Here is a 27,912-nt window from a genome sequence, read left to right as displayed (position 1 = left end):
GGACATGGACTTTCGCATTGTTTTGTGAATACGATGTTATCTTTGTCATGCATTGCACATATGTTCCACATATTCCAGTTATATAGTGGTATCTCCAGATAAAGAGTGTCATAGAACAAGAATCATATTTCTGTTTGACCCCCTTGCAGCTTCTGCTTGTCGTCTTCTTAGTTTCAGCTGCATGTATTTGCTCTACACACACACACTGTGCCTGTGTGATATATTACTATGTTGCCTTTTCTGCCTCTGAGCATGTAGCCAGTGAGTTGCCACAGCAACCCCTGAGATCTTTCCCTAGACTATTCCTGTCTCCCAGATCCCCCTCACTGTCTTTTACTTCCTGACACTGGCTGAGTCAGTACCCCTTCTATGTTACACTCCTCCTGGCAAGGCCCAATCCTTTGAACCTGCCCTTAACTACGAAGCATCTATAGAGAAGCACTCTCTCACAACACCATTACATCCACAAGTGCCTGTATATACTGCTCCTTTCCCAATAAAGTGAAGAAAATATAACAGGACTTGGTGTGCTTTGGAAAGGGGGCTGAGTTGAAGCTATCTGTGTCCATTCATACCCTAGACATGACCCTGAGTTCAGAATACTTGTATTTATTTATTTTTATGTATTTGCTTGCCCATTGACTCATAATGTATTCATCTGTGCCCGGGGATTAAATTGTTTTGAATTTGGATGGCTTGTTTTTAGTACATTTCAGGATTGGTTAGCGTTTTAAATTAATTAATTGTTTTGTTGGTTACTGGTTTTAATTAATTAAAATTAATTAATTAATTGATTAATTGATTTGGCTACTGGTTTTAATTAATTCCTTAATTAGTTGGATAGGTGTTTATTTATTTGTATTCTTATGTTTTGTAATAACATAATTGCAATTCTTAAGGAGGACACCTGTGCCATTAGGACTGATCTAATTATTTTAGCTAAATTGCATAATTGATTTATGAAGGTATAAAGAGGATCCATTTACCTCAGTATACACACTCCTGACGAAGCCGGATACAGTCTATCTAGACTGGGCGAAACGTGTAGAGTGGGATCTTTTTGGACCTGAAGGCGATCCGTAGTTCACCAGCCGAGTAGCCGTGACGTCACATGCTTCGATGGGCGCAACGAGACAGCCCCGATAGCAGACCGCACGTAAAGGAAGCTTGGAGTATCCAGGGGAGGCGGTGAGCAGTGCGGTGACCCTTCGTTTCTCACAAACTATGTGACCAATGCTTGTTTTTATTTAGCACATTGTAAGTGCACACTTTTATACCTTTTTACATATAAATTTTGTCTATCAGACTGATCGCGCTATGTAGTGTTCTCTTATCTCTCCTATATACATCTACATACTGCTGAGTGTGCCTCTGAGGGAGATCCTGACCGCATTTATTCCACACGGGTAGCAGCCCTAATTGCAAACTGCTCTTTATTCATCTAAATCTTGTGAGTAGGCTGAACACTCGAGCCAAGATTGCATCATATGCCAGACTTTATGTTCCATACATCTGCACTTAAATTGTGTATTTTCTCTTTCTCCTTATCCCATACATGCTCCTCCTGGATTGTTTGAAATATATCATACTCCTTGGAACCCGTGAAACAGGTCCCACCAGAGGGTTTGAGCTGGGTGATTAATTAGCACATATCATTTTTTAATATCACGTTTATTAATTTATTAATTTTTACTACATCTTTGATTAAGTTTACTTTATTTTCTTAATATTTTTCATATCACTTTTAAGTTGTTTGCGCCTTTGTTCACTAATTTCACAATTAGCTGTTGGCAACCAGAAGGCCTGAGCCTCCGCCCCTGGGAGCCTGGGGTGATTCTGGTTCATCTTGGTGCAACGCCTCCACCTGTAAGGGATCCCAACGTGGTGGGATAGGCCCCTTACAGGAACAATAACAATAATACACACAGTCGGGTATATAACAACAACCTTTACTAAACACAGACCACAGTACTCTGTACCCCACAGTACAACAATGCGCCCAACCTGATACCACCAGTGAGTGTTCCTCAAAGTACATAGGGTGCTTGACACCAATACCCTGATGTCCTTTTCCCCCAATGTCAGGGCCCACCCAAAAGTGTAGGAGATAGCGCTATCCCGTAGAGTGGGTGCACCTAGTCGAGGTACCTGCCGAGTACTCCAGTACTCGGTGTGGCCGACTTAGCAATAAGGGTCCGCCGATCCAGCGACATTGACTACGATGGCGCCCGCCTCTGCGTAGGGTGAATTCCGGCGTGGATAATATCACCATACAGGGACTCTTACAACGGAGGTGGTCTGGTCCCAGAACACAGGCCACAATCACCGTGTGGCATCTTCAATGTGTCCCTGACACTAGACATAAATGGAGAAGCGTCCCTATCTAAGGGGGCCTTCCCTGCAGCAACCACAAGCTACTGTGAATCGGGGCTTAGTTGGGGCCTAAGGGGGAATACACTAGGCCTAGTCTCAGAGCCACTGGCTCTGAGACACTACCTGCTGGATCCTGAACCCTCTTCCGACTGGTGTGGTCCTGCTGAGCGCGCCAAATGTATCTTCTTAGCAGGGAAAATCCAGGAGCCCTATTGGCTGTAATGTAGCAGGTATTTGGCAGCTCCAGAGGCTGCTGGGTAATGTAGTTCTCCATGCGGAGCTTGCAATGCCTCCTGTGCATGCGCGAGGTGCACCAAGATGGCCGCCGCACCCTCGAACCAGTACTGCGTATGCGCGAGTGTCCTACGCATGTTTGATCAAGTCCAAGATGGCGGCGCCCTGCTACGGGAGCCACCGCTGCCTCCGGCGAACGGATTGCCTGCCACAAGCTGCCGCAACCTGTTACCGTTCCCCCCGCTGAAGCGGAGGTAAGTGGGGGAACCAGGGAGCAGAGGACCTTGCTACATGTGTTTCTGGCTAGTAAAGTTGGACCTGACCCTCATTTTCTGTGTCTCACTGTCATTTTTTACCATAGCAATGTATGTTGATGTCCTATGATTAGAAGGATGGGGAAACAAACTATGACAGTGTTCTCTGGGTGTTTGTTGTACTTACACTTTGCTCTAAATCATTAAGAACCATGGGCCTCATGCAGTAAGCGACGATTATGTGAAATCGGCAAGCTTATCGATTAGTCATGTTATTGGCGTTTTTCCCTCTCCGTATGCAGTAAGTGCCGAATACATTCAAAATCAACCAGAAAACAAATCCGCCCACTCTCACGATGATGAGCCGATCACACACAGGTGTATCGGCGTGCGTGGCGGGGTGCTGTTAGGTTGCACAATCACAAATCTTGCTGAATCAGGCGAAACAAGCATGTTTTTGATTGCGCGCCATATTTAAAGGCAACGTGTACTGCTAATCATTCTCTGTGTTGTTGGGAGTGAGAGAGAGAGAGAGACGCACAGAGCTGGACGATTGAAGATTTGCATATTGACTGAGAGACTTGTTGTGTATTGGGTGAGCTTTGTCCTTTGTTGTTTTGTTTACATCTTTGTCTTGTTTTATATGTGGAAGTGGGTCGTGTGATTGCCTGTACATTTCTTGTCTGTTTTTTGTGAGTGCTGGAAGTATGCCCGCAAAGCGTGGGAAGAGTGATGCTGGTGGGAGTGGGAGTGCTACTCGTGGGAGTACGCGTCGGAGTGAACGTTCTGTTCAGGGGAGTGATGTTGCTGGTGCACCGAGTGGTGTTGCTGGGAGTGGGAGTGCTGTTGTTGGGAGTGGGAGTGCTGGTGCTGCGAGTGGTGTTGCTGGGAGTGGGAGTGCTGTTGTTGGGAGTGGGAGTGCTGTTGTTGGGAGTGGGAGTGCTGTTGCTGTGAGTGGGAGTGCTGGTGCTGGGAGTGGGAGTGCTGTTGCTGTGAGTGGGAGTGCTGGTGCTGGGAGTGCTGGTGCTAGGAGTGTGAGTGCTGGTGCTAGGAGTGTGAGTGCTGGTGCTAGGAGTGTGAGTGCTGGTGCTAGGAGTGGGAGTGCTGGTGCTGGGAGTGCTGCTGGTGGCGCAGTTGCTGATGGGGTGTCTGGTGGTGGCGTGCTTGCTGGTGGCCAGCTTTTGGAGGCTCTTCCATTGGAAGAAGGAGAGTCCAGTCAGCACCAGCCAAGCTCTGACCCTAAACCTGCTCGGAAAAAACGTGTGGAGAAGCCACGTAATCCTCGCTTCAATGACCAGGAAAATAGGGCTCTTGTCACTGGCATTCTGGAGCACTATGACAGTCTCTATGGACATTTAGTAGGTAAGTGTAACTTTACATTTATTATTCAAATACATGTGATCCTAGGTCATCTGAGTTTTGTTCATATGCAAATATGGGTACACAATATCTTTCTATGTTCATTAGTGTGGAAACACAGCTTTTTATCATGCCTTACAAGGACAAATAAACACAGGCGGTCAATTTGCCAGAACTGCATACAATATGAATGCAACCTTGCTTACATGTATAGGTTTAGTAGTGAATGCTCATGTGCTGCACATATTACACATAAAACAGCATGTTTGCTATCTCTTGGAACAGCTAGCAGTGTAGGAAACTGGTGCTTATATTATTATTAATTTACCTCATATCTTTTATATGTTTTTCAAGGGCGGACAAGTGCAGCAAGCAAAAAAGAAATGTGGGACACAATAGTCATTGGTGTCAATGCCTGTGGGAATAGTGTCAGGGACAAGTATCATTGTCGGAAAAGATTTGATGATATTAGGTCCAAATTGAAAAAGAAAATACAAGACCAACGCGTGCATGCTACTGGCACTGGAGGTGGGCCCACACCACAACGTCTCATATTGACTCCATTGGAGGAGCTGCTTCGGCCAAAATTACTTACCGTCGTCGTGGAAGGCTTGGCTGGTGACCGTGACATTGGAATTTATCCGTCACAATTTCCAGCAGGTGATAAATATTACTGTACTAGGCGTGTCGTTGCTTACAGTTATTTTGCATATTTACACTGCTTTTTATACTGTCTTCACAATATAAGCATACCTGCATCTATATATGTATATGTCTGATTCTGTATATATATATCTCAAAATAGACATATATGTAGTAGTCCTACTAAAAGCAGTAACTAATATAGCACGTGCCATTGCGTGCTCATTTACATGTGAATTCCCAAAATGCATAGCTGCAGTGGAAGCAATTGATGGTGGGCGAAGATGGGGAACAACAGGGTAGTACACATGTGTAACACATGTTCATGAGAAATTATTAGTAGCTACAGGTACAGAACAGAAATATGTATCATATTATTGTGTATTTTATTGATTTTACTCCGACAAACATGACATTACTGCCTATTTTAAGCATGCATCAAAGAAATTGCATGTAACGGCCTACAAACATCACTGGCACTAACACATCTATAGTTGCTTATGAAAAGGTCCATTTTTGCTTTATGTCATATACAGACAGCATAATGAGGCACACGTATCATATGTTATGTCATTGTTTTCATAACTTAAACACTGCAGATGACTACTTAGCTCATCTACCATTGTGTTAAAGCAGCTGCAATTAATATCTCATCACAGCATACACTTCAACAGAGGGGGTGGGGTTCAGCACACACACTAATTACAGCCTCATTTCACGGTCAACTTAGTTCACACCATTTGCACCTGTTTCAAGTCATTGAAAGGTGTGGCTGATTAGGCTTTTTGGGGAAGGGAATACCTTTCTTACAACCTGAATAGCACAACTGAAGTTAATCACACTCATTTGAAAGCTTAACTCTAGCTACTAAATGCCCCAACAACTCATTACTTATCAAAGCGTACGTCACACATTAGTTCACTCATATCTATAGTTGAACTACTATGAAAGACACATTATCACACACTGCATGTGTTGTCTTGTTGAGTCACAGCCACATTCAGGTGTGCCACATCTTCGATTAATGTACCACACATATCCTCTACCAAAAACAACACTTTTTGCAATATGACCACCTTCATGATAACCATTGTGAATGGTCATCTCATGATAGTTATGTACATTATGATACTGATATCACTACACAACATATGATTTTTATGTACTCATTTAATCTATTTATCCTCACGCATTACTGCAGAAACATAGTATGTTGTATGTTAGGGAACTCAAAAATTCTAAGTACACAGGCATGTACAGTGTTATTACAACTATTTATGTTCACTTTCACACACATTTTCGGTTAAGGAACTGATGTTGTTAGTTAATCATAAATACAGAACATACAATAAGTGTTTGTTCAATATTTACACATGTAAATGTAAAACTTATGTTATTGTTATATATAGTTGCCCCTGGAGGACATGTGTCACCTGAGATGGAACAAGTGTCTTCACCTGGGTCAGCCAGCTCAACACTACTAGAAGGTGAGTGTATCATTTGCTGGCCATATAATATGTGCTCTTCTATATGTTATGTTGTCATGTGCATTATTTGTTTTGCACATCTTCTTTAAATAGGATTACTTAGTGTCAGTGAAAATTAAGTGTAAGGCAACATGTATTGTGTTAGTGATGTTAATTATCATGTAGGACTTCTGAGTTTAGAGCAACTTTTCATTCATTCATATTTCATACTGAGTCCAAACATTATTCGTAAGTCAAGGTAGTTTTTAATGAGGTTATAAAACGTATGCTAACATGTTAGGTGTTACTTAGGACACAGTACAATTACATAGTAACACAGCATACATTAACATGCCATTTAATAATGTGTACATTTCTTTTTAGAACATCATGGTGATGAGGATGATGAGTATGATGAGGATGACGCCACAGAAGAGACTGAAATACAATCATGTGACCATGAAGAGGTGCCAATAGAAACTGTTGTACCGCCAAATTGTCCATCAACTTCCACATACGATGCAATTGTAGCTTCAGAGGGAAAAATAGTGGACGCAGAAAATCGTCGCCATTCAGACATGATGACAGTGCTGGAAAGGATGATTGGACTGCAGGAAGAAACAGTATCACAATTGGCACATCTCCACAGAGTCTTCATTGAAGTGCCTAAACAGTTGCAAAAAATCAACACCTCATTCGAAGCATTAGTTGTTCAGCAAACACAAGCTAATTACTGGAGAATGACTAATGTACCACAATTCAACACCTCCCAGCCAGGATCTGTTCATGCAGGTCAGTTTTCACCACATTCATCTGATATTCATTCACCAGGCCCAAATGTTACCGGTCAAGTAGCAGACATTGCTGTGCAGGTTCCTGATGACATCCTACCGCTGCCATCTGTACAAATTCAGCAGCAGACACCTACAAAGGAGGCGACAAAAACAAAACAAGACACACATGAAACAGACCAACCATCACTTGTGCAGTGTCTACCAACTTGCTCACATGTGTCACTGGGCACAAGCCCTGTCCGTGAACAGTCACTACCCAAAAGCCCTGTAGGTGAGTCGCTGCCCAAAAGCCCTGTAGGTGAATCGCTGCCCAAAAGCCCTGTAGGTGAGTCGCTGCCCAAAAGCCCTGTAGGTGAATCGCTGCCCAAAAGCCCTGTAGGTGAATCGCTGCCCAAAAGCCCTGTAGGTGAATCACTGCCCAAAAGCCCTGTAGGTGAGTCACTGGCCACAAGCCCTGTAGGTGAGTCACTGGCCACAAGCCCCGTAGGTGAACAGTCACTGGCCACAAGCCCTGCCCGTGAAGTGCCAGAGGCCACTCAAAGTGGCTCTGTTGTGCCTAAAGTTGGTGGCAAAAGAAAAAGGAAAATTCAAGAGACAACAAGCAGGCCTGTTACTCGCTCGCAAAAGGAACAAAAAAAATAAATGTTATAATTCAGAAAATATGTCTTTGGCCTTGTTTTGTTGACTTCAGATTATCTAATTACTATTGTATGTATGCTGAAGACTGTGTTGTTTCCAAACTTTCAACTATGTTCTTGTACACGTGAAGTTTTGGAAATGTTAACACTCATAATTAATTGTGTTATAAATATTTATGTTGTAATCGTCTGTTCAGTAATGGTCCACCAGGAGCCAGTTGCTAAGTTTAGAGAAGCTGCCATTGACTTTGCAGCAAAACATTGCATTTGGGTGTGTTAATTGATGTAAGAATTGCATATGCATATTAGTCACATGCAATTATTAAAACACCTAAGTAAGTGCAAACATCTTTCTTGTACGTGTACAGCAGGATTATGTGTAAATTATTACTTACCTTTGCCTTGCTTGGCCATTGTAATTTTGTCCTTTAATCAGTTGTGTGTTCGTTTCTATAACATCTCAGAATGTATAATAATATATATACACACACACACACACACACACACACACTGAGTGAGTGTGAGTGTGAGTGTGTGAGTGTGTATATATATATGTATATGTGTATATATATATGTATATATGTGTATATATATGTATATATGTGTATATATATGTATATATGTGTATATATATATATATATATATATATATATATATATATATATATATATATATAGTACTATATAAACTGGTATACACAAACTAATACACTTCATGCTTCCTTGTGAAAACACTATTTTAATAATACAGGCCTAATGTTTGAGAAATATCCTAAGTATGAGACTCTAACAGTATTGTGCTTAAACAAATGTTTATTACTTAATTCAATCATGTTTCTCACCATTTAAATAGGTTTCATACAAGGTATACTTAATGCCATCAATGTTGTGTGTACTCCTGCAATATAAAAAAAAATTAAATATAATATATAAATATATATATTTTTATAAGAGATATATTTATATATATATATATATATATATACACACGTATTTAAACTCATGCAGACAGGGAGTTAACCAGACTTTCACATACACACAGAAATGTAAGCGGGGAAAAAACATTTCTTTTTGCAGGTGTGTTTTTACTGATATGCCTGGCTAAGAAATATTTTCACACACTGGTCTTTGTTAGTTTTCAAAAAAACACTATGTGAACGCATTCAAAGTGTAGGGATGTTTTTCACAAACGAGATAAAAGAAGGAGAAATGTTTCTCCCACAGTCCCATATCACGAACCACAACTGTTAACCCAATTAGACAAACAAATCCAATTGGCGTTTGAAATAAGGAGTCAAAGTAGTTAGTTTTGTTGACCTTGACAAGGAAAAACAGGAGTTTGTTAGCCATTCAGCACATTCATTTTGATGAGCAAATAACACAGACCTGCACACAGCTTTTGTGCTACTCAGACATGGCTGATGAATTCGTTAACAATATTAATCCCCTTTTAGGGTATAAGTACATGATCTGTGAAGCCATCTTGAACAGTCGCGGACAGAAAGCAAGCACACGCCAAATCGATGATTTCATTCGAGCAAAATATCCTTATTACCAAGACCGTAAGCATGCACGGAATTTTAATTCCTCAATAAGATTCACTTTATCAAGTAATGACTTTTTTGAACGTGACCAGGATAAGCTACAACACACCTATGGTTTCTGGAAGATTGCCCCGGAAAAACAATTTCTCCTGAAAGACGGCACTTATATTGTCGTGAAAGGCATATTTATTCCTAATGGCAATAGCAATGTATCCGCTACTACTGATCCGTTTGAATCGATACGTGCTGCAATATCTGCAGCCTCCATTCCTGAAACCCACATTGTACAAGAACAAAAGTACTATGATTATGTACCAAGCCTTTCAGCTGAAAATGCATTGGAATGGGAACCGGAAGAAATGAACCTACCTCCCGACCAATTATTTGAAGAAAGCAGTGGCGATTCCTATGAGCGCATCCTGGAGGAGATATGTGCCATACTGGATTCAGCGGTTGGGTTAAGCGTGGATGAAAATGCCTTGCATTTCTGGAGCGACCAGTTGCAGCCAGGCGAAGAGTTAATTCTAGAAGAATGGTAAATATAACAATCGTTATGCGTTGACTCTGCGTTTAAATTTTTTTTTTTTTTGTAACCACCATTTTCACTTTCAATGCGTGGATACAGCGTAACATTGCAGACTGCATAACATGTAGCGATCACAAACAAATTGTTTCCTAATACAATATAGTAGGACCTGAAAGAGTAGTACACATTGCTGACGGAATAAATATACGTACTTTCCTATCCCTTTAAACATATTAGCAACATTTTACCATTACTCTAACACATACCTGTTTTGTTATCATGCAACATCTACAACATTGAAAACCGGGTCCACCACGTATGACGTGGGACCCTTGTCATGGGCCAAGGCGTCCTTAAAAAGGATTAGTGATGTAAGTCCCGCCCCCAAGCGACGTGCGCGCCTCAAAGCCTATTGGCTGTCATGTTTTGTTATAGTAACGGTAACTGCAGTGTGTGATGCGTGCGGCTCAGTGTTTGTAGGCGTACCCTGGGCGTTAGCCGAATGTTAATTGAGTGGGAGGAGTGTTAGCGTGCGTTTCACGCTGGCTTAACATGACGTCACACGTATTGCATTTGCGCATTGTGTTATCGGCCGTGCTTTCTGTTCAAACACGTCTGTTTAAAAAGAATACAGATGTACTCGTTTAGAACGAATGTAGTTTCGTCTTCATTGTATTTGAAATAAAGATGTTATGTTTACTGGTATTTTCAACATGTATTGAACGCACAACGTACGCTTTGTTTTGCGCATGCGCTAACAGTTAGTGGAGCCAAGCGTGAAGTGCGTGCGCACACAAAGATGTGCGCGCACATCTTTCAGTATACAGGCAACGTTCACTTCTTATACATAGTTATGCCTGCTACAAATTTAAAGAAACATTACATACTGATGAACAGTTTTACTTCTAACATATAAGTGACTGACGTGTGTATCTACACAATCATATAGAGCTGCGTAACGCGTTGTCACGGATGCATATCTAGTAAGGTGCCATCTTTGACCATCATGTGTTTGCTGTATTTCAGAGATGTCGGGGAAGATACAATCGGATCAATGTATGATTTCAGAAGAGTCTACCTTTATATGAGATGATTGTGAGGAGGAGCCACCGACTACTATACTACATATGGAACTAATTTTATATTGCTTGCAGCGCTTATTAACAAACAATTAAAAATGTGATACCCTTATGCCTATATTGCATAAGCACTTAATTAACATAATGATGTTGCAAAAGAGTGCCTCATGAATTTTTATTGAGTGTTCTTTAATGACTACTAACATTTTATGACATGGTGTGTTTTATATATAACAACCATTCCCACTCTGCTAACACATTTGTGTATTCTAATATGTAATGGAACGTATGACTGTCGAAACTATGTAACAATAATAATAATAATATGAGCATGTTCATGTATAGGGCTGCTAGTTGTACGCAGCGATTTACAGACACATGTTTCAGCCTGAGGTCCCTGGCCCGTGGAACGTACAAATGTTTTTTTGCCGCATGAGGCACAGGGAGATAAAGTGACTTGGCCAAGGTCACAAGGAGCCCACACCGGGAATTGAACCAGACTCCCCTGCTTCAAACTATCAGTGCCAGTGTGTGTCTTTACTCAGTGAGCCACTCCTTCTCCCAATGTAAAGGACACTTACAACCAAGTAGCCATTTATTTTTAAAATCTCTTGTTACATGGGTATGTAGATAAAATGGTTTGGGACTGTAGCAAATAATGTTACTGGCCAGATGTTATGGTCCCCTCCAATGCATGATGTTCTGAATATGACATCACCATCATGTTATGAAGTACGTTTCTGTGTATATTTCATTAACCTAACTAACTATAGTTTACTGTGTTTATTAATCGTTTAGAAATACATAGTATAGTCAATATGATGATATAAGCTACCATAATAAAGCTGGTGTTATCATTTGTCGGTGTTATACATGGATCCTACACCAATTGATAGAGACACAAACAGTTGTCTTAAAAAGTGTGTCTATGCTAGTGATGAATGTGCTCCCGTAAGTAAACAAATAAGTACAGTTATCCCCTTTTCTCCAACCACCTCTATATTACATTAATGGAAATTATAAGGAAACATACATAAAATGTGATGAAATGTGAGTAATCATTTTGTAATACAATGCACATGAAAGCTCAAGAGTAGCTAAATGCATATACATGATACAGAAAGTACATATATGTAACATTTGTGTTTAAACCAATATGTTGGGTTTTTAGTTCCAATAATTATAGGAAGATTGAGGTAGCCACATCTTATGAGAGATGTCAGCAAATATACATACCATGATCAGTCATACTGGAGATATACCTATAATGCAAAGGAACAATATATAAATTGCAAACATTGACATGCCATCTTCAGTACCGTAAACAACACAGCAAAGTGTGTATTTGGTGTTAAATGTACAACACCATGTATATTTCATGACATTCAAAATGTAAATCAGCCTGGTGTACACATCATATGGATGTACATGTTACACTGCACCAATAACATTGTATGTAAGCATACTAGAAGCATGAATGATTATGGGCATAATATGTGTTTTGTCTTAGCATAAGGAATAACACAATGCTAAAATATTATTGCTTTGTTACCCAAGTTGTATTCACATACACACAACTAAAGTACAATTGAAGAGGGATTATATAACCTGTGCAACAATAACATACCGGTGCCACATCCCTTTGTGCACACAGCAGAGAAAAGAAAGGTGTGCAACCCATATTCATCTGTGTCCTAACAGAAGGTTATATAAAGAAACATTATTGTTAATATAACATAATTAAACTATAAAAGTAGTACTAGGAACATATGAGTTTGTACTTACAAGAAAAAAATGAATTGATGAGATTCTGTCGTGTCTGGCCACCACTGGCTGTTTGTTCATTTTCAGCAGCTACATGGGTGGGATGCTCGTCTACCAAAGCCTCAGCTAGGTCTGACTGTACATTGTGCCTGAGTGCAACATTGTGCAAAATGCAACAGGCAAGGATAATATCAGACACTTTTTGAGGCTTGTATAGAAGAGCCCCACCAGTTCTGTCCAGACACCTAAACCTGGTCTTGAGTAGGCCAAATGTCCTCTCTATAACAGATCTTGTAGATATATGGGCTGCATTGTACCTGTCCTCTGCTTCAGTTTGAGGGTTTAGCACCGGAGTCAAGAGCCACGGCCTAATTCCGTATCCTGAGTCACCTATAATGAATGGAGCACACATAAGCTGACATTAGTGATCAAATTGTACAATGCCAACATTCCTAAATCAACATGTGTTTTGTGTTAGAACATGTAAATATGTACTCACCCAGCAGCCAACCAGGTTCAAAATGTCCCTCTTCGAACGCATGGAAGACTGAAGAGTTCCTCAGGATAGAGGAATCGTGACTGGAACCAGGGAACTTGGGTACCACATGCATTATCCTCATCGTGGCATCACATACCACCTGTACATTGAGTGAATGGTAGTGCTTCCGATTGCGGTACACATGCTCACTCTGACTAGGTGCAATCAAAGCAACATGTGTGCAATCGATTGCACCCAGCACAGATGGTATCCCTGCTATATTATAAAAGCCAGTCCTGACTTCCAGCCACTCTGTCGCCTCTGTAGGAAAATGAATATAATTCCTAGCGCGTCTATTGAGTGCATAGAGAAACTGGGTCAAGGCCCGCGAGAATGTAGATTGCGAGACCCCGCCCACTATGCCCACAGTTGTCTGGTATGACGCGGTAGCAAGATAATGTAATGAGCACAGCATTTTCACAAGCCCAGGGACTGCACGACCTCTGGCTGTGAAAAAATCTAAATCCCCCCTTATCTCCTCATAAAGAGCTAAGATTGCTGCTGAACTCAAACGATAGCGACTTACAATCTCCTCCTCACTCATCCCATCTAACAGGGTTCTCTCCCTGTACAGACGCGGACGAGGCACAAGTTGTCTCCTCTGTCTTCTCCTCTGATCTCCTGTCCCTCTACCTGTCCCTCGGCCTGTCCCTCTCCCTGTCCCTGTCGTATCCGCGTCACTGTCACTGTCCCTCGGTGTGTCCCTACCTTGCCCTATATCATTCTCTTGATCAGCAAGCATGTCATAGAAAAGAATGTTCCTGCGTCTCCTAAACATTCGCAACATTTTGAAATGAGTAGCTGTGAATGAGCAGGTAATGTGCGTCCTTTAAATAGGTATGTGATGATGTCAGGTGACATAGTAAAATGCAAGGTGTTACATTAACATAATAAAGTACTTCTGTGGCAAGCTGTGTGCACTTGTTGTTCTAAGTATTTGTTGTGTGTATTCTGCAGGGAATGATGATATTTGGCAATGATGTGACGTGAAGCTTTGTACAAAGATTGCTTGCAAATAAATAGTTGCATGTGCAATGCATGTAACACTTGTGAACGCAAGAGTCAGTCATGTAATGAGACAAAAAGGCTGAGATTGACGTGGGAAAAGTTTTGTGTAACATGTGTAATTATCCATGTTATTGTGACATGTTGGCAACAATGAATAGTCGTGTGCATATGCATGCATTTGTGTAAGGAGGATAGTTGGTATAGAATGAGTTTACAAGGTGTCCCAATGATGAATTACTGTACATGTGTGTATAAGTTAGGTTGAAGTGCTTGTAATGCAACGGTTACAATGTAAACATGCAATGTGATTGAGCGTCCAATAAGTGACGTCATGAAAATAGGGAGGACCCAAAAGTATATGTAAACATGAGAAGACAGATGTACATGAACGTTTAAAGATGCGTGTCACATTACAAGCATTGTGTAATGTAAAGGAAGATGAATATACTGTGTATGTGTGACATGTGTGACATGTGTAACATCATGTAAATAATTGTCGCTGAGTTGAGTAAAATGTGTGCTATGATGTGAGGTTCTCCTTTAAGAGTGTAGTATAGTATTTTCCCTTGCCACATCATCACATGATGAGTAATGTGACCCGCAAATGCTGAAAACATGTAAAAGTCGAATGTTATGCAAATAAGACACATCAGCTGTGACACAATGCAGGGAATGCCCCCACACTGTAATGCAAATCCCCCTTGTATTGTGAGCAATGAAACGTAAACAGTACTATACTGTTATACGTCCCCGCTCCATTGACTTCCATTGATGTACAGAAGATTTTTTTTTCTAAGTGCCGTTCCGGCAGCCTTAGCGATCGTTCTCCCGTCCAAACTGCCAACTTTAGTTGGCGGGAGAAATCGGCCATAACATCTCAATTTCGTAGTGCCGATCAGCCCCGATAAGCTGTTTTTTTTTGTTGAATCCAGCCGATTTAAAAAAGTGGCGATCAGTGTCGAAAACAGGCTTATCGGCAGGCGACTGGCCATAACCAAATTATCGGCTCCGAAACCTGGCGATATGAAGCACTTATCGGCGCTTACTGAATCTCAAACCCAATTTTGGCTATAACATGGCCATATTTCCCTTATCAACGCTTACTGCATGAGGCCCCATATGTGTAAAGGCAAGTTAAGATAGTATATTTAAAGTGGAAATATGAGAGTTTAATGTGAAAAGAGAAATCATTTAATAACTATCATGTTTTCAGAAGCAGAAAGTGCATTTGTTTCACTAACAGAGCTCAGGTGTTTTTACTTTCAGATAGTTATATGGAATATTGCAAATATTGACAATGCATGATAAAGAAACGAACTTGGAGAACATAACTTGAATTCTTCATATTGCATTTATTTTTAATCCCTCTTATCTTTTCCTAATTTGCAGGCTTGTTAAATTAGAAGTATTTGGCTGCCATGCTCTCACGGCAAAGTGCTTAACTTCTGTAGCTACCGAGTGTGCACATCTGCAGATCCTGAACATTGGCAGAATACCCAAAGTCACCGATGTCTGCCTGGCAAAGATAGCATCCAAACTCAAAAACATGACTACTCTTAATGTGACAGGTCTCAATGTGGTAAGGACGTCCATTTTCCAGCTATTTTTAGCCATCACAAATGAAAGAATACATTGAATGTAATTAAATAGTTTTATTAAAAAAAAATATTTTGTCATTATGAGCTACCATACACCTTTGCTTATACTTTAGTGCAGTGGTTTTCAACTGCGATTCCACAGAACCCCAGGGTTTCACGAGCACCCCTCAGGGATTCCGTGGCCGCTAGGGGTGTGAGATCAGATAAATCTCTCATGCTGTCCCAGGCCCAGCGGCTAAACGGCTCCCACCACATAGCAGTAAGCCGGCATCAGCAACAACAGCAGCAGCCGGCCTGGTCACTGCTGTACTTCGTCTGCCTGCCTGTTCCTGTCGGCGCCGCTGACAAGAGGGAGAGAGAGGAAATTGAGAGGGTGGGCACTCGCTCCCGCTGAGGAGAGAGGGGGAGGGGGTTGGTGAGTGTGTTTGTGTGTGTAAGTGGGAGAGTGTGTGTGTAATGCTGTGCATACTGTGCCGGCGATGCGCCTACACAGAAAAACAAATGTATTGCCGCCGTTGCGTGCGCTTATAGTAGAAGTGACGCGATGGAGCAACAGCTTGGTCGCGATCGCTGGAAGTCAAGTCAATTTAATTTTTCCAGCAACCGCAGCGTGACGTCACCATCGCGTCGCTGTCGCCGGCACTATAAGCGCAGCCTTAGTGGGAGAGTGTGTGCATGCACGTGAAAGGGAGAGGAAGCGCAAGGGGGAGAGTGAGGGGGGAGAGAGACGGGGGCGATGGGATGGGGGGGGAGAGAAAGGGGCGAGAAATGGGGGAGCGAGTGTTGGGGTTCCCCAGAAGTTCAAAATCAAATTCTGGGGTTCCCTAACCAAAAAAAGGTTGAAAACCACTGCATTAGTGTAAAAAGGCATTCAAGTGAGTAACCAAAGCAACACAGTTACATTAAAAGCAAGTAGAAAACATAGCACTTATTCTAGAAAGTGACTTTACAAGTATACAGTAGGTCTTTTGGTTCTCAGTCCTGGCATATGTATTAAAACAAAACAGATGCAATTATCAGGCAATTAAATGTGCAGATGTATTAAATTATAAAATAACAAAGTCCTATTAATACCAATATAATGTTTTTCTTTCATACATCGGCTGCTTTTTTCTGTCCCAGATCAGATATGCACGAATATTGATTAAAAATACAAGCACCTTTGTGTACTACGGAAATGTATTGGATTAACATTACAGAAGCATATTTTTAATTGTAAAGTAACATCAATATGTGTTTAGCATCCTACTTATTAGAACTAGTTAGCTGTACTTAACATTTGTGTACCTTTATAGGCACAGATGTGTCTGTTCTCCCAATAATACTAACACCCACTGCGTGAGATACCGGCTCTCCATAACGAGGCCTGTAACTCGGGAAGTACTGTAGGGGGTCTCTGAGGTTGAAATCAATGCGGTTCAGCTCAAGGGACCCCCTGCTCCCGCACACTAGTATTATTATTTTTTTAATCATTACCGTAGCAGCTAGCCGCTAAGGTAATGAAGAAGTTAAGGCACAGTATCTGGTTTATTGGGGGCAGAGGGGGTGATTGAAAGAGGTACTTGTACTTGGCCCAGGGTGGGTGGTTAGGCCTACCGAGAAGGTTACGGGAGGAGTTAATCCCTTCATTACCATTGCAGTGGTAACCACTATGGTAATGAAGGGGTTAACCCCTCCCTCTACCCACCCCCTCTTCCCCCCAATAAAACATTAAAATAACTACTACTTACCAATAAACAACCCACCCCCAGTAACCCCACCCCCCCCCCCCCAACACGTACAGTAATGGGAAAAATTACCCAAAATAAAACCAGCCACCATAAAGTAAATAAAAGTTCTACTTACCCCTGCCAGGATAAAGGCCATCCTCATCTTCCTCCCTGTCCTCTCTGTCCTCCGTTACAATAATAAAAAATAAAAAAAACTAATAGCCATTAACCCCTTAATCACCTTTGCGGTTAGTAAATGCTATAGTAATTAAGGGGTTAATCACCCTCCCCCGCTACCTACCCAGGAGGCCTAACCATACTCCCCGGGGCAACTACCCCACCCTCTACCCATTGATTGGCACAGTGGTACACCATGCCCATATAATATGGGCATGATTTGCCACCTTGGCAGTCAATCGGCAACCTAAAAAAAAAACAAGCACCAAAATTACACAACAATTAAATAAACCAAGCACCAAAACTAAACAACAATTAAATAAACCAAACACCAAAAATACACAATAAAAAAACAAGCACCAAAAATAGATAACAATTAAATAAAAACAAGAATTTGCTAAACAAAATGCATTGCTTGTCACTGTATTTATCTATAGGCCGAAAGGGGCATAGATAAACACATTGGCAGTCAATGGGCAACCTAAAAAATAAATAAAATGAAAAATACAATAAAAATACCAAAAATAAAATAAAAATACATTCAATGTTTTTCTTACCTTTAATGTCTTCACCATCCGATTCTGACTACAGCAGGAAGCTCTTTATCCTCTCTTCTTTAATTACAATCCAATCCATTGGGTGGATGTGGTCCCTTCGGCTTCTTAAACTCAAATGAGTAGTAAACCATGTGATACTTCCATTATTTTTAAGGCTGTGACATCATCCCTTTAAGATGACGTAACATCCTTTAAAAAAAATGGAAGCTGTCACATGGTATACTACAACCAATCAGATTGGGGGTGTACCATATGATGCCTCACATGGTATATCTCCCAATCCAATTGGTTGGAGTAACATGTGATGGCATCCATTTTGTTTTTGGTGACGTCATCTTAAAGGGAGGGAAGCAGAGCCTTCCTGATTAGCTTGCTTCCCTCCCTGTGCCACAGAGGCACATCCTTTAAAAATTTTTATCTGTCATATGGTACACCCTCCAATTGGATTGGGAGGGTACACTCAAATTTGATGTCACAGGCCTTATGTAAGGCCTGTCCCGTCTTATTTAAATTTAAGAAGCCGACGGGACCACATCCGCCCAGTGGATTAGATTACAATTAAAGAAGAGAAGACTCAAGAAAGAAGAAAGAAGACAAGAATTTACCAGAAGTTGAGGAGCATTGCGCTGAGGATCAAGAGCTTCCTGCTGCAGTCGGAATCTGAGAGTGAAGATATCAAAGGTAAGAAAAACATTGAATGTATGTTATTTTTGTATTTTTTATATTTTTATAGTATTTTTTTTTAGGTTGCCCATTGACTGCCAATGCGTTTATCTACGCCCCTTTTGGGCTATAGATAAATACAGCGACATGCAATGCATTTTTTGGCAAATGCTTGTTTTTATTTAATTGTTATGTTTTGTATTTTTGGTTCTTGTTTTTATTTAATTACTGTGTAGTTTTGGTGCTTGGTTTATTTAATTGTTGTGCAGTTTTGGTGCTTGGTTTGATTTACTTCTCTTTTTGGTGCTTGGTTTGATTTAATTTTGTATTTTGGGTGCTTGGTTTGATTTAATTATTGTGTCTTTTTGGTGCTTGTTTTTTTTTAGGTTGCCCATTGACTACCTTAGTGGCAAAACATGCCCATTATTATATGGGCAGGGTCTAACACTGTGCCAATCAATGGGTAGCGGGGTGGGGGTAGTTGCCCTGGGGAGGGTTGTTAGGCCTACCGGGTGGTTAGCGGGGGAGAGGGGTTAATCCCTTAATTACTACAGCGGTTACTAACCACTATAGTGATTAAGGGGTTAGTGTCCATTATTTAAAAAAATATATATATTATTGTAATGTTCCTGCCCACGGAGGGTGGAGAGAATGAGGAGGAAGGTGAGGATGGCCTTCATCCTGGCAGGGGTAAGTAGAACTTTTATTTACTTTATGCTGACTGGCTTTATGTTTAATGAACAAATGCACTATTATCCATATCTGGATAATAGTAATTTTGCACATTATAGTACTGTATCTATTGGGCTCGGGCTGAGGTGGAGTTGTATTTATTTTAATGTATTGCACTGTAAAGTTATTTTTGAATGGGGAAAAGCGCTATTAGCCATCTTTGCTTAATAGCACTTTTACCCATTCCGATTGTTGGTACAGGGAGTGGATTAAGGTAGTAGTTAACCCAGGATGGTGTTTAGGCCTTGTGGGAGGGTAGTGCGATGGGTTAACCCCTTCATTACTTAGCGGTTGTAACCATTTGATGCCAGGCATTCTGGTTTCTGTGACGTCATCTTAAAGGGAAAGGAAGCTGAGCCTTTCTGATTGGCTGGCTTCACTCACTTTTGATGACGTCACCTCCAAAAAAAAAAAGAGGCACATGGTTATCCCAGCCAATCAGATGGCGTGGGAACCATTTCTCACTCAAATGTGACGTCACAGGCCTTATAAAAGCCTGTGTAGTCTCATTTGACGGCACAGAGCTGAAGGAGCAGCATCTTCCTATTGGATTGACAGATGAAAAATAGATGAAGATGAAGATAAGGAAGAAACACGAGTGGATTACAAGAACAGATGAAGATAAGGAAGACCCCAAAAGGGATTACAAATTACAGATGAAGAAAAGAAAAGAAAGAAAAGACTTAAAGATTTTACCTGCGGACCGTGGCTGTTGAGGATCATTGCGTTGTGGACCTGGAGTTGCTGCTGCTGCTGCTGGTATTGCTGTTGGAGTTGGATTCAGTGGGCGAAGAAATGAAAAAGTTTTTATTTGGATGTATTGCATTTATTTTTATGCACAGGATTTATACCGTAGGCCAGCGGGGACACCCAGACACCTGCGGGACCCATCTGAAGGCCCCCGGACACCCGCTGGAACCACCCGAAGACCACCAGACAAGCACGAGGACCACCCGAGGAAACCACCCGAGGACCCCCAGACACCCGCAGGGACCATCCGAGGACACCCGTGGGAACCATCCGAAGACTCCTACACACCCATGGGGACCACTGGAGGACCCCCGGACATCCGCAGGGACCACCAAAGGATCCACGGACACCCGTGGGAACCATCCGAGGACTCCCGTGGGAACCATCCGAAGACTCCTACACACCCATGGGGACCACTGGAGGACCCCCGGACATCCGCAGGGACCACCAAAGGATCCACGGACACCCGTGGGAACCATCCGAAGACTCCTACACACCCGTGGGAACCATCCGAGGACTCCCGTGGAGCCCCCGGACCCCGTTGAGACCACCTGGAGGCCCACAGACACTTGTGGGGACCACCTGAGGACCCCCAGACCGTGCGGGGCCCCTGGACACCCATGGTGACCACCCGTTGACCCCCACTGGCCTAGGGTATCAATCCTGTACAGAAAAAAAAGTTTTATGTGGGGACACGGGGTTATGTGTATTGATGGGTAGTACATATTGTAATGTTTATTGGGGACAGAGGGGGTGAGTGAAGGGCCAAGTCACTTCCGCTCCCAATAAACCTGCTATTGTGCCTTAACCCCTTCATTGCCTTTATGGCTAGCCGCTAAGGTAATGAAGCTGCTTACATTTTATTTTTATTTATAGTGTGCATGTGCAGGGGGTCTCCACGTGGGATCTAAACAAAGCAGAGAGATACCGGCACCGGCACCCCCGCCTGTAACTCGGGAAGCAGGGGGTCCAAGAGGCTGAAATCAACTTTGTTCAGCTCTCGCACACTATGAATAAAAATAAAATGTAAGCAGCTTCATTACCTTAGCAGCTATCCGATTAGGTAGTGACCCCCTACTTCCCGAGATAGAGGCCCTGTTATAGGGTGCCGGTATCCCTCTGCTTTGTTTAGATCCCACGGTCACGTGACCCACAGGATTTTAACATGGAGATACCGGTACCCCATACCGGGGCCTGTGTTTCGGAAAGTAAGGGGCCTCGGACCTGAAATCAATGCGGTTCAGCTTTGGATACCCCCTGCTACAATACTGTAGTGTTTAAAATTAAATAAAAACCCTGCGATCGCCTGTGAGAGGTGTGCAGTAAGAGTGACTGATTCAGCCTCTCTCTTACTGCGCGTCTCTGACAGACAGGTAGACCCCGGTAGGATTAACACCGCAGGGGCCCCTGCTATGTTAATCCGATGGGCCATTTAGCCTGCAGAGGACCATCTCAGACCACGACGCACTATTGCGTGATTCACCCAGGTAAATGATCGGATAACGGCCGCTGCATCTATACCTCACTATTGGAAAGATTCTAGCATACACTGGCAATATTTTTCTGTCATAGTGCAAACATCCTGGGATCATTTAGTCCCAATAGACATTCAGCAGAGGACCTGCTTATCCAGTGAGCCTGTTGTGTAACGCTATTCACAGGGTAGACCTGGCGACACCCAGGTGTTTTGCTATTTAGCAGACACCCCTTAGACTTGGTACCACAATTTATTTGGAGACTCTTTGGAGGGTCGTCATGCTGGATACCCCACACCGAGGCGCTGATTCAGATGCAAGTCACAGATTGGTGGACCCTGGAGCTGATGGCGGACCAGCAGAGTGCTATTGTCATATACGCTTTTTAAATGTATCTATTGTACGTGCATTACTTACCTTTTTCCTACCAATACAGAACTTTTCATACAATTACTATACTATGAGTGCTCTCTTGTTGCGGACCCAACATTTTTGAAATGCAGCAAACCAGGAGTGGACTTTTATATCTGCACTTTACATTATATTTTTTATTGCATTTCAGTGTGACTGTTTGGTCACTAGCACTTCTGTTCATGAACTGTTATCACTCATGATCAGCACAGCTGACACCTACAGTATACAGTTTGTAAGATAATTCACCCGTACTTCTAGTTTCTAAGGTAATTACACAATAGGAAATGTCCTTTTATACTTTGATACACAGTCACATTTAGACGAGCGCCACATTATTCTGTTTTTATGTATGTATGTATGTATGTATGTATGTATGTATGTGTGTGTGTGTGTATATATATATATAGCCAATAAAGAATATCATATTCACATGTCTTAGACAGGTCTGCACCCTGCCTTTCAACTATTATCAGCTAGCATACATTGCTTCCACCGCAGCAAGGTATTCTGGGAAATGACATGCAAATGAGCAGACAATGTGTGTGTGTGTATACAGGCATACCCCACATTAACGTACGCAATGGGTCCAGAGCATGTATGTACTGTAAAGCGAAAATGTACTAAAAGTGAAGAACTACCTTTTTTCCACTTATCGATGCATGTACTGTACTGCAATCGTCCTATACGTGTATAACTGATGTAAATAACACATGTGTAACAGGCTCTATAGTCTCCCTGCTTGCGCACAGCTTCGGTACAGGTAGGGAGCCAGTATTCCTGTTCAAGACGTGCTGACAGGCGCATGGGTGAGCTGCCATTTGCCTATTGGGCGATATGGCCTTAATCGCGAGTGTACTTAAAGTGAGTGTCCTTAAAGCGGAGTATGCCTCTGTATGTATATATATATATATATATATATATATATATATATATATATATATCACAACAGAAAGAAAAAACGGCGCCAACCTAAACCATTATATGAATAGCCACATCAACAGAAGAAAAAAACCTATTCTGTACAAAAATGGGGAAAGATAGTATACATGCACAATACAAAAAAATATATAAAAAATAAATAAAATTATCAGATGTAAAGTCCAGAAAAATATATATAAAAAAAATATATATACATACATGTACATACATACATGTACATACATACATACACACATACATGTACATACATACATGTACATACATACATACACACATATATGTATATATATATATATATATATATATATATATATAGTGGTCGACAAATCACCAAAAATATACTCGCCGAACAAAAAATCTACTCGCCACCTAGCCCCGCCCCCAGACCCGCTTTAAAAAAATAAAATGAATAAATTCTTAGTAAAAACAACATTTGTTTTTGACATTAGTTTATTTATTGTATTACATTATACTACAATTAGTCCTTGTTACGTGTGTGTGTGTGTGTGTGTGTGTCACGGTAGCTTATGACAAGATATAATGAACACCAAATATCTGGGTTGAACTGCACGAGGCTTTGATATAATAAAATATAATTTATTCCTTAAATAAGGTGAACACAGCAATATAGTACAATTAACAGGCAAGAAGATAACACTTACTTAGGGTTGGGGAATGGAGAAGTATCCAATAGCAATTCTCCAGCAGTCCAGTGACATTCAAGATGGAATCAGAAGCACAACTCCAGCAATCCAGTGACATTCAAGATGGTATCAGAAGCACAACTCCAGCAATCCAGTGACATTCAAGATGGTATCAGAAGCACAACTCCAGCAATCCAGTGACATTCAAGATGGTATCAGAAGCACAACTCCAGCAATCCAGCACAACTAAAAACGGTAGGGTTGACACAGTTTATATACCTGTGCAACCCTATTCTTAACATTGAACACAGCCTATTGGTGAACAATTATCTGTATCTACTCTCTAATGTGGAGACACAGACTAACAGACTAACCCATGCCCTCAGGTAACAATTAGACTGGCAGAGTTTGTTGATTGACTAATACTTAATCCCTAGACATTGGGTAACAATCAAGGCAGTTACTTTTTGATCACCGTGCTTAGGCTACTCAGCCGTCTGCCCTTCATGACTTATTAGCCTAGCAAATGGCGTCTGCATTTTCAGAACAGATCCAAAATAAAATACATATACACTTTAATATCTACACATATTAATAAGTTCCATTCTGGTGGGCTCAGTGGGTCGACCTTTGCCAGTTTTTAATGCCTACATTGACTCCACATATTGGCCAAATATGAACTCTCTGCGACCTCCAGAACTGGAGATACAGAAATGCACTTTAAAACATTAAAATACATGCTTATAATGAAACATGGGAACAGGGGAACATACATTTTCAAGGTACAACAAGGTGCAAACCCCTTCCCTGGACCGCATTCCAGTTAACCCCTTGTCTCTCTGGTGAGGTCAGGGGATGGCCATATGGGGTGCAACCCCTTTAATACCGGGCCACCCCCTTTCTCCCTCTACAGTGTGTGTAAATGTTGGATTTAGAAAAAAAAGACAGATATGAATGACTAGTTTCCTGAACCCCATAACTAGTTCCTGGGTGCCCCCGCGTCACAATATCTAAAGCAGCAATCCCGCCTGGGATCTTACTTGATCCGCAGTCCCTCAATGTCCAGGTATCCTCATTCCCGCAATGTTATACATTGGAGGGGAGGTGTTCCCTACCTATCTTCTGGTTTAGGGGGGATTCCGATGTCTTCCGTGTGAAGCTCGAGAGTTAGATCTGGAAGAAAGCAGTATAGGTTATTTCGTGTAGGTATAGGGCAGTTAAGATATATAGGGTAAATAAGAGATCCAGAGTGTGAGAGAGAGAGAGTGTGGGTGAGAGAGAGAGAGCGACAGAGAGAGAGTGTGGGTGAGAGAGAGAGAGACAGAGAGAGAGAGTGGGTGAGAGAGAGAGACAGACAGAGAGAGAGTGAGACAGAGAGAGAGAGAGTGAGACAGAGAAAGAGAGACAGAGACAGAGAGAGACAGAGACAGAGAGAGACAGAGAGAGACAGAGAGAGAGACAGACAGAGAGAGAGAGACAGACAGACAGAGTGTGGGTGAGAGAGAGAGATAGAGAGAGAGTGGGTGAGTGTAAGGAATCCGCTCCACGGTTTACTGGTTGCCTTACCTTGCAGACCGGTGCAGTTCTGGAACAGCTCTCCTGAGGTTTGCTGCAGCCTGGATTCACTCACCAAAGCAATACACACTCCCTCTGGTATCTACTGCAGCTGTGCAGCCTATCACTGCAACCTATACTTGCATTCACTCATTGGAGCAGTACAGTTCACACCCCCGCCGGGGATTGGCCCACGGGCCTTTAAGTATTGCTTTCCCATAATGCTCCCTGCCGAGCATAGTCCTTACTGGATGTCACTACCTGTTCTGCCACAATCTCCTGCTTGTTCTCCTGTGCTGAAGCGGAGGTTCCGCCCTGCGTCCTTCAGCTTCTTTCAAGCTCCCGCTTGTTCTCCTGTGCTGAAGCGGAGGTTCCGCCCTGCGTCCTTCAGCTTCCTTCAATCTCCCGCTTGTTCTTCTGTGCTGAAGCGGAGGTTCCGTCCTGCGTCCTTCAGCTTCCTGTTCTCCTGTGCTGAAGCAGAGGTTTCGTCCCTGCGTCCTTCAGCCTCCTGGATTCCTGCACTGAAGCGGAGGTTTCGTCCCTGCGTCCTTCAGTCTCCTGGATTCCTGCACTGAAGCGGAGGTTTCCCTGTGTATCTTCAGCTTCCTGGTTCCTGGGGCCTACTCTTTCCCTAATCTAGAGAGGCCGTGTCCTGGTTCCTGCGCTGTTACAGAGGATTCCCCAGCCGCTCAGGACTCTTGCGCTGTAGCACTGGTGCACCCGTGCAGCAAAGCGGTGTGCTACTCTGGTCTGCCTACCATCTCCTGTGACCAGTACCATGGGCCATGGTCGTCGCTCGCGCAGAGGCCAACCCCGCGCTCCTAAGCTGAAGCGGGGCTCTCCTGACTACCTGTTGCCGAACTCTTGCCTGAACAATGTTTATCCTGATGTCTTCTGTCCTGACCCTGGCTTGTACAACGACGACGCTGTCTTCTCCTTTCCTGATTCTGCCACGTATGACAACGAACTGCGCAATCCGGATCAGCCTGCGCGGTCTCAGGTCGGTGCTTTTACAACCCCACCTCAGCCTCGCGGTCCGACCCTGGTTTGTGGCGAGCAGAACCCTGACAGTGAGAGAGAGAAACAGACAGAGAGAGAGTGAGACAGAGAGAGACAGAGAGAGAGAGAGTGAGACAGAGACAGAGATGCACACACACACACACACAGAGACACACACACACACACACACACACACAGAGACACACACACACACACACACACACACACACACACACACACACACACACACACACACACACACACACACAGAGTGGCACACACACACACAGAGAGAGACAGAGAGAGAGACACACACACACACACAGAGAAACACAGAGAGAGAGAGAGACAGAGAAAGAGAGAGACAGAGAAAGAGAGACACAGAGAAAGAGAGACACAGAGAAAGAGACACACAGAGAAAGAGAGACACAGAGAAAGAGAGAGAGAGAGAGAACACACACACAGAGAGAATGAGAGACAAAGACAGAGAGAGGGTGACAGAGAGAGGGAGAGGGCGACAGAGAGAGGGAGAGGGCGACAGAGAGAGGGAGAGGGTGACAGAGAGAGGGAGAGGGCGACAGAGAGAGGTGAGGGCGACAGGGAAAGGGTGAGGGCGACAGGGAAAGGGTGAGGGCGACAGGGAAAGGGTGAGGGCGACAGGGAAAGGGTGAGGGTGACACAGGGAGAGGGTGAGGGCGACAGGGAAAGGGTGAGGGTGACACAGAGAGAGGGTGAGGGTGACACAGGGAGAGGGTGGCACAGGGATAGGGTGCCACAGGGAAAGGGTGGCACAGGGAGAGGGTGAGGGTGACAGGGAGAGGGTGAGGGCGACAGGGAGAGGGTGAGGGTGACAGGGAGAGGGTGACACAGGGAGAGGGTGAGGGTGACACAGGGAGAGGGTGTGGGTGACAGGGAGAGGGTGACAGGGAGAGGGTGACACAAGGAGAGGGTGAGGGTAACACAGGGAGAGGGTGAGGTTGACACAGGGAGAGGATGACAGGGAGGGTAAGGGCGACAGGGAGAGGGTGAGGGTGACACAGGGAGAGGGTGATGGTGACACAGGGAGAGGGTGACACAGGGAGAGGGTGAGGGTGACACAGGGAGAGGGTGAGGGTGACACAGAGAGAGGGTGAGGGTGACACAGGGAGAGGGTGAGGGTGACACAGGGAGAGGGTGAGGGTGACACAGGGAAAGGGTGACACAGGGAGAGGGTGACACAGAGAGAGGGTGACACAGGTAGAGGATGAGGTTGACACAGGGAGAGGGTGACAGGGAGAGGTTGAGGTTGACACAGGGAGAGGGTGACAGGGAGAGGGTGACACTCACAGACACACACACTCACTCACAGACACATACACTCAAAGACACACACAATCACTCACACACACAGAGACACACACACACACACACACAGTCACTCAGTCACACACACACACACAAGGTAGGGGGTCGCACATGGCAGCAGTGGGGCCTCCACACAGC

At 43.1% G+C, this 27,912-nt stretch overlaps 1 protein-coding gene across 1 annotated transcript in view; it reads left to right on the top strand.

Moving 5' to 3' along the window:
- The window catches only part of LOC142494110 (uncharacterized), a 181,527-nt gene that overhangs the window by 137,504 nt on the left and 16,111 nt on the right, over positions 1-27,912 (top strand). Inside the window, exon 11 of the mRNA XM_075598852.1 lies at positions 15,609-15,798. Coding sequence (XP_075454967.1) covers positions 15,609-15,798 — 190 coding nt within the window. The remainder of the gene's footprint in view (positions 1-15,608; positions 15,799-27,912) is intronic.

The sequence above is a fragment of the Ascaphus truei genome, chromosome 1 (assembly GCF_040206685.1).
Source record: "Ascaphus truei isolate aAscTru1 chromosome 1, aAscTru1.hap1, whole genome shotgun sequence".
Classification (NCBI taxonomy): Eukaryota; Metazoa; Chordata; class Amphibia; order Anura; family Ascaphidae; genus Ascaphus; species Ascaphus truei.
Note: the sequence above shows the minus strand (reverse complement) of the source record. Positions and strands in the feature narration are given on the sequence as shown.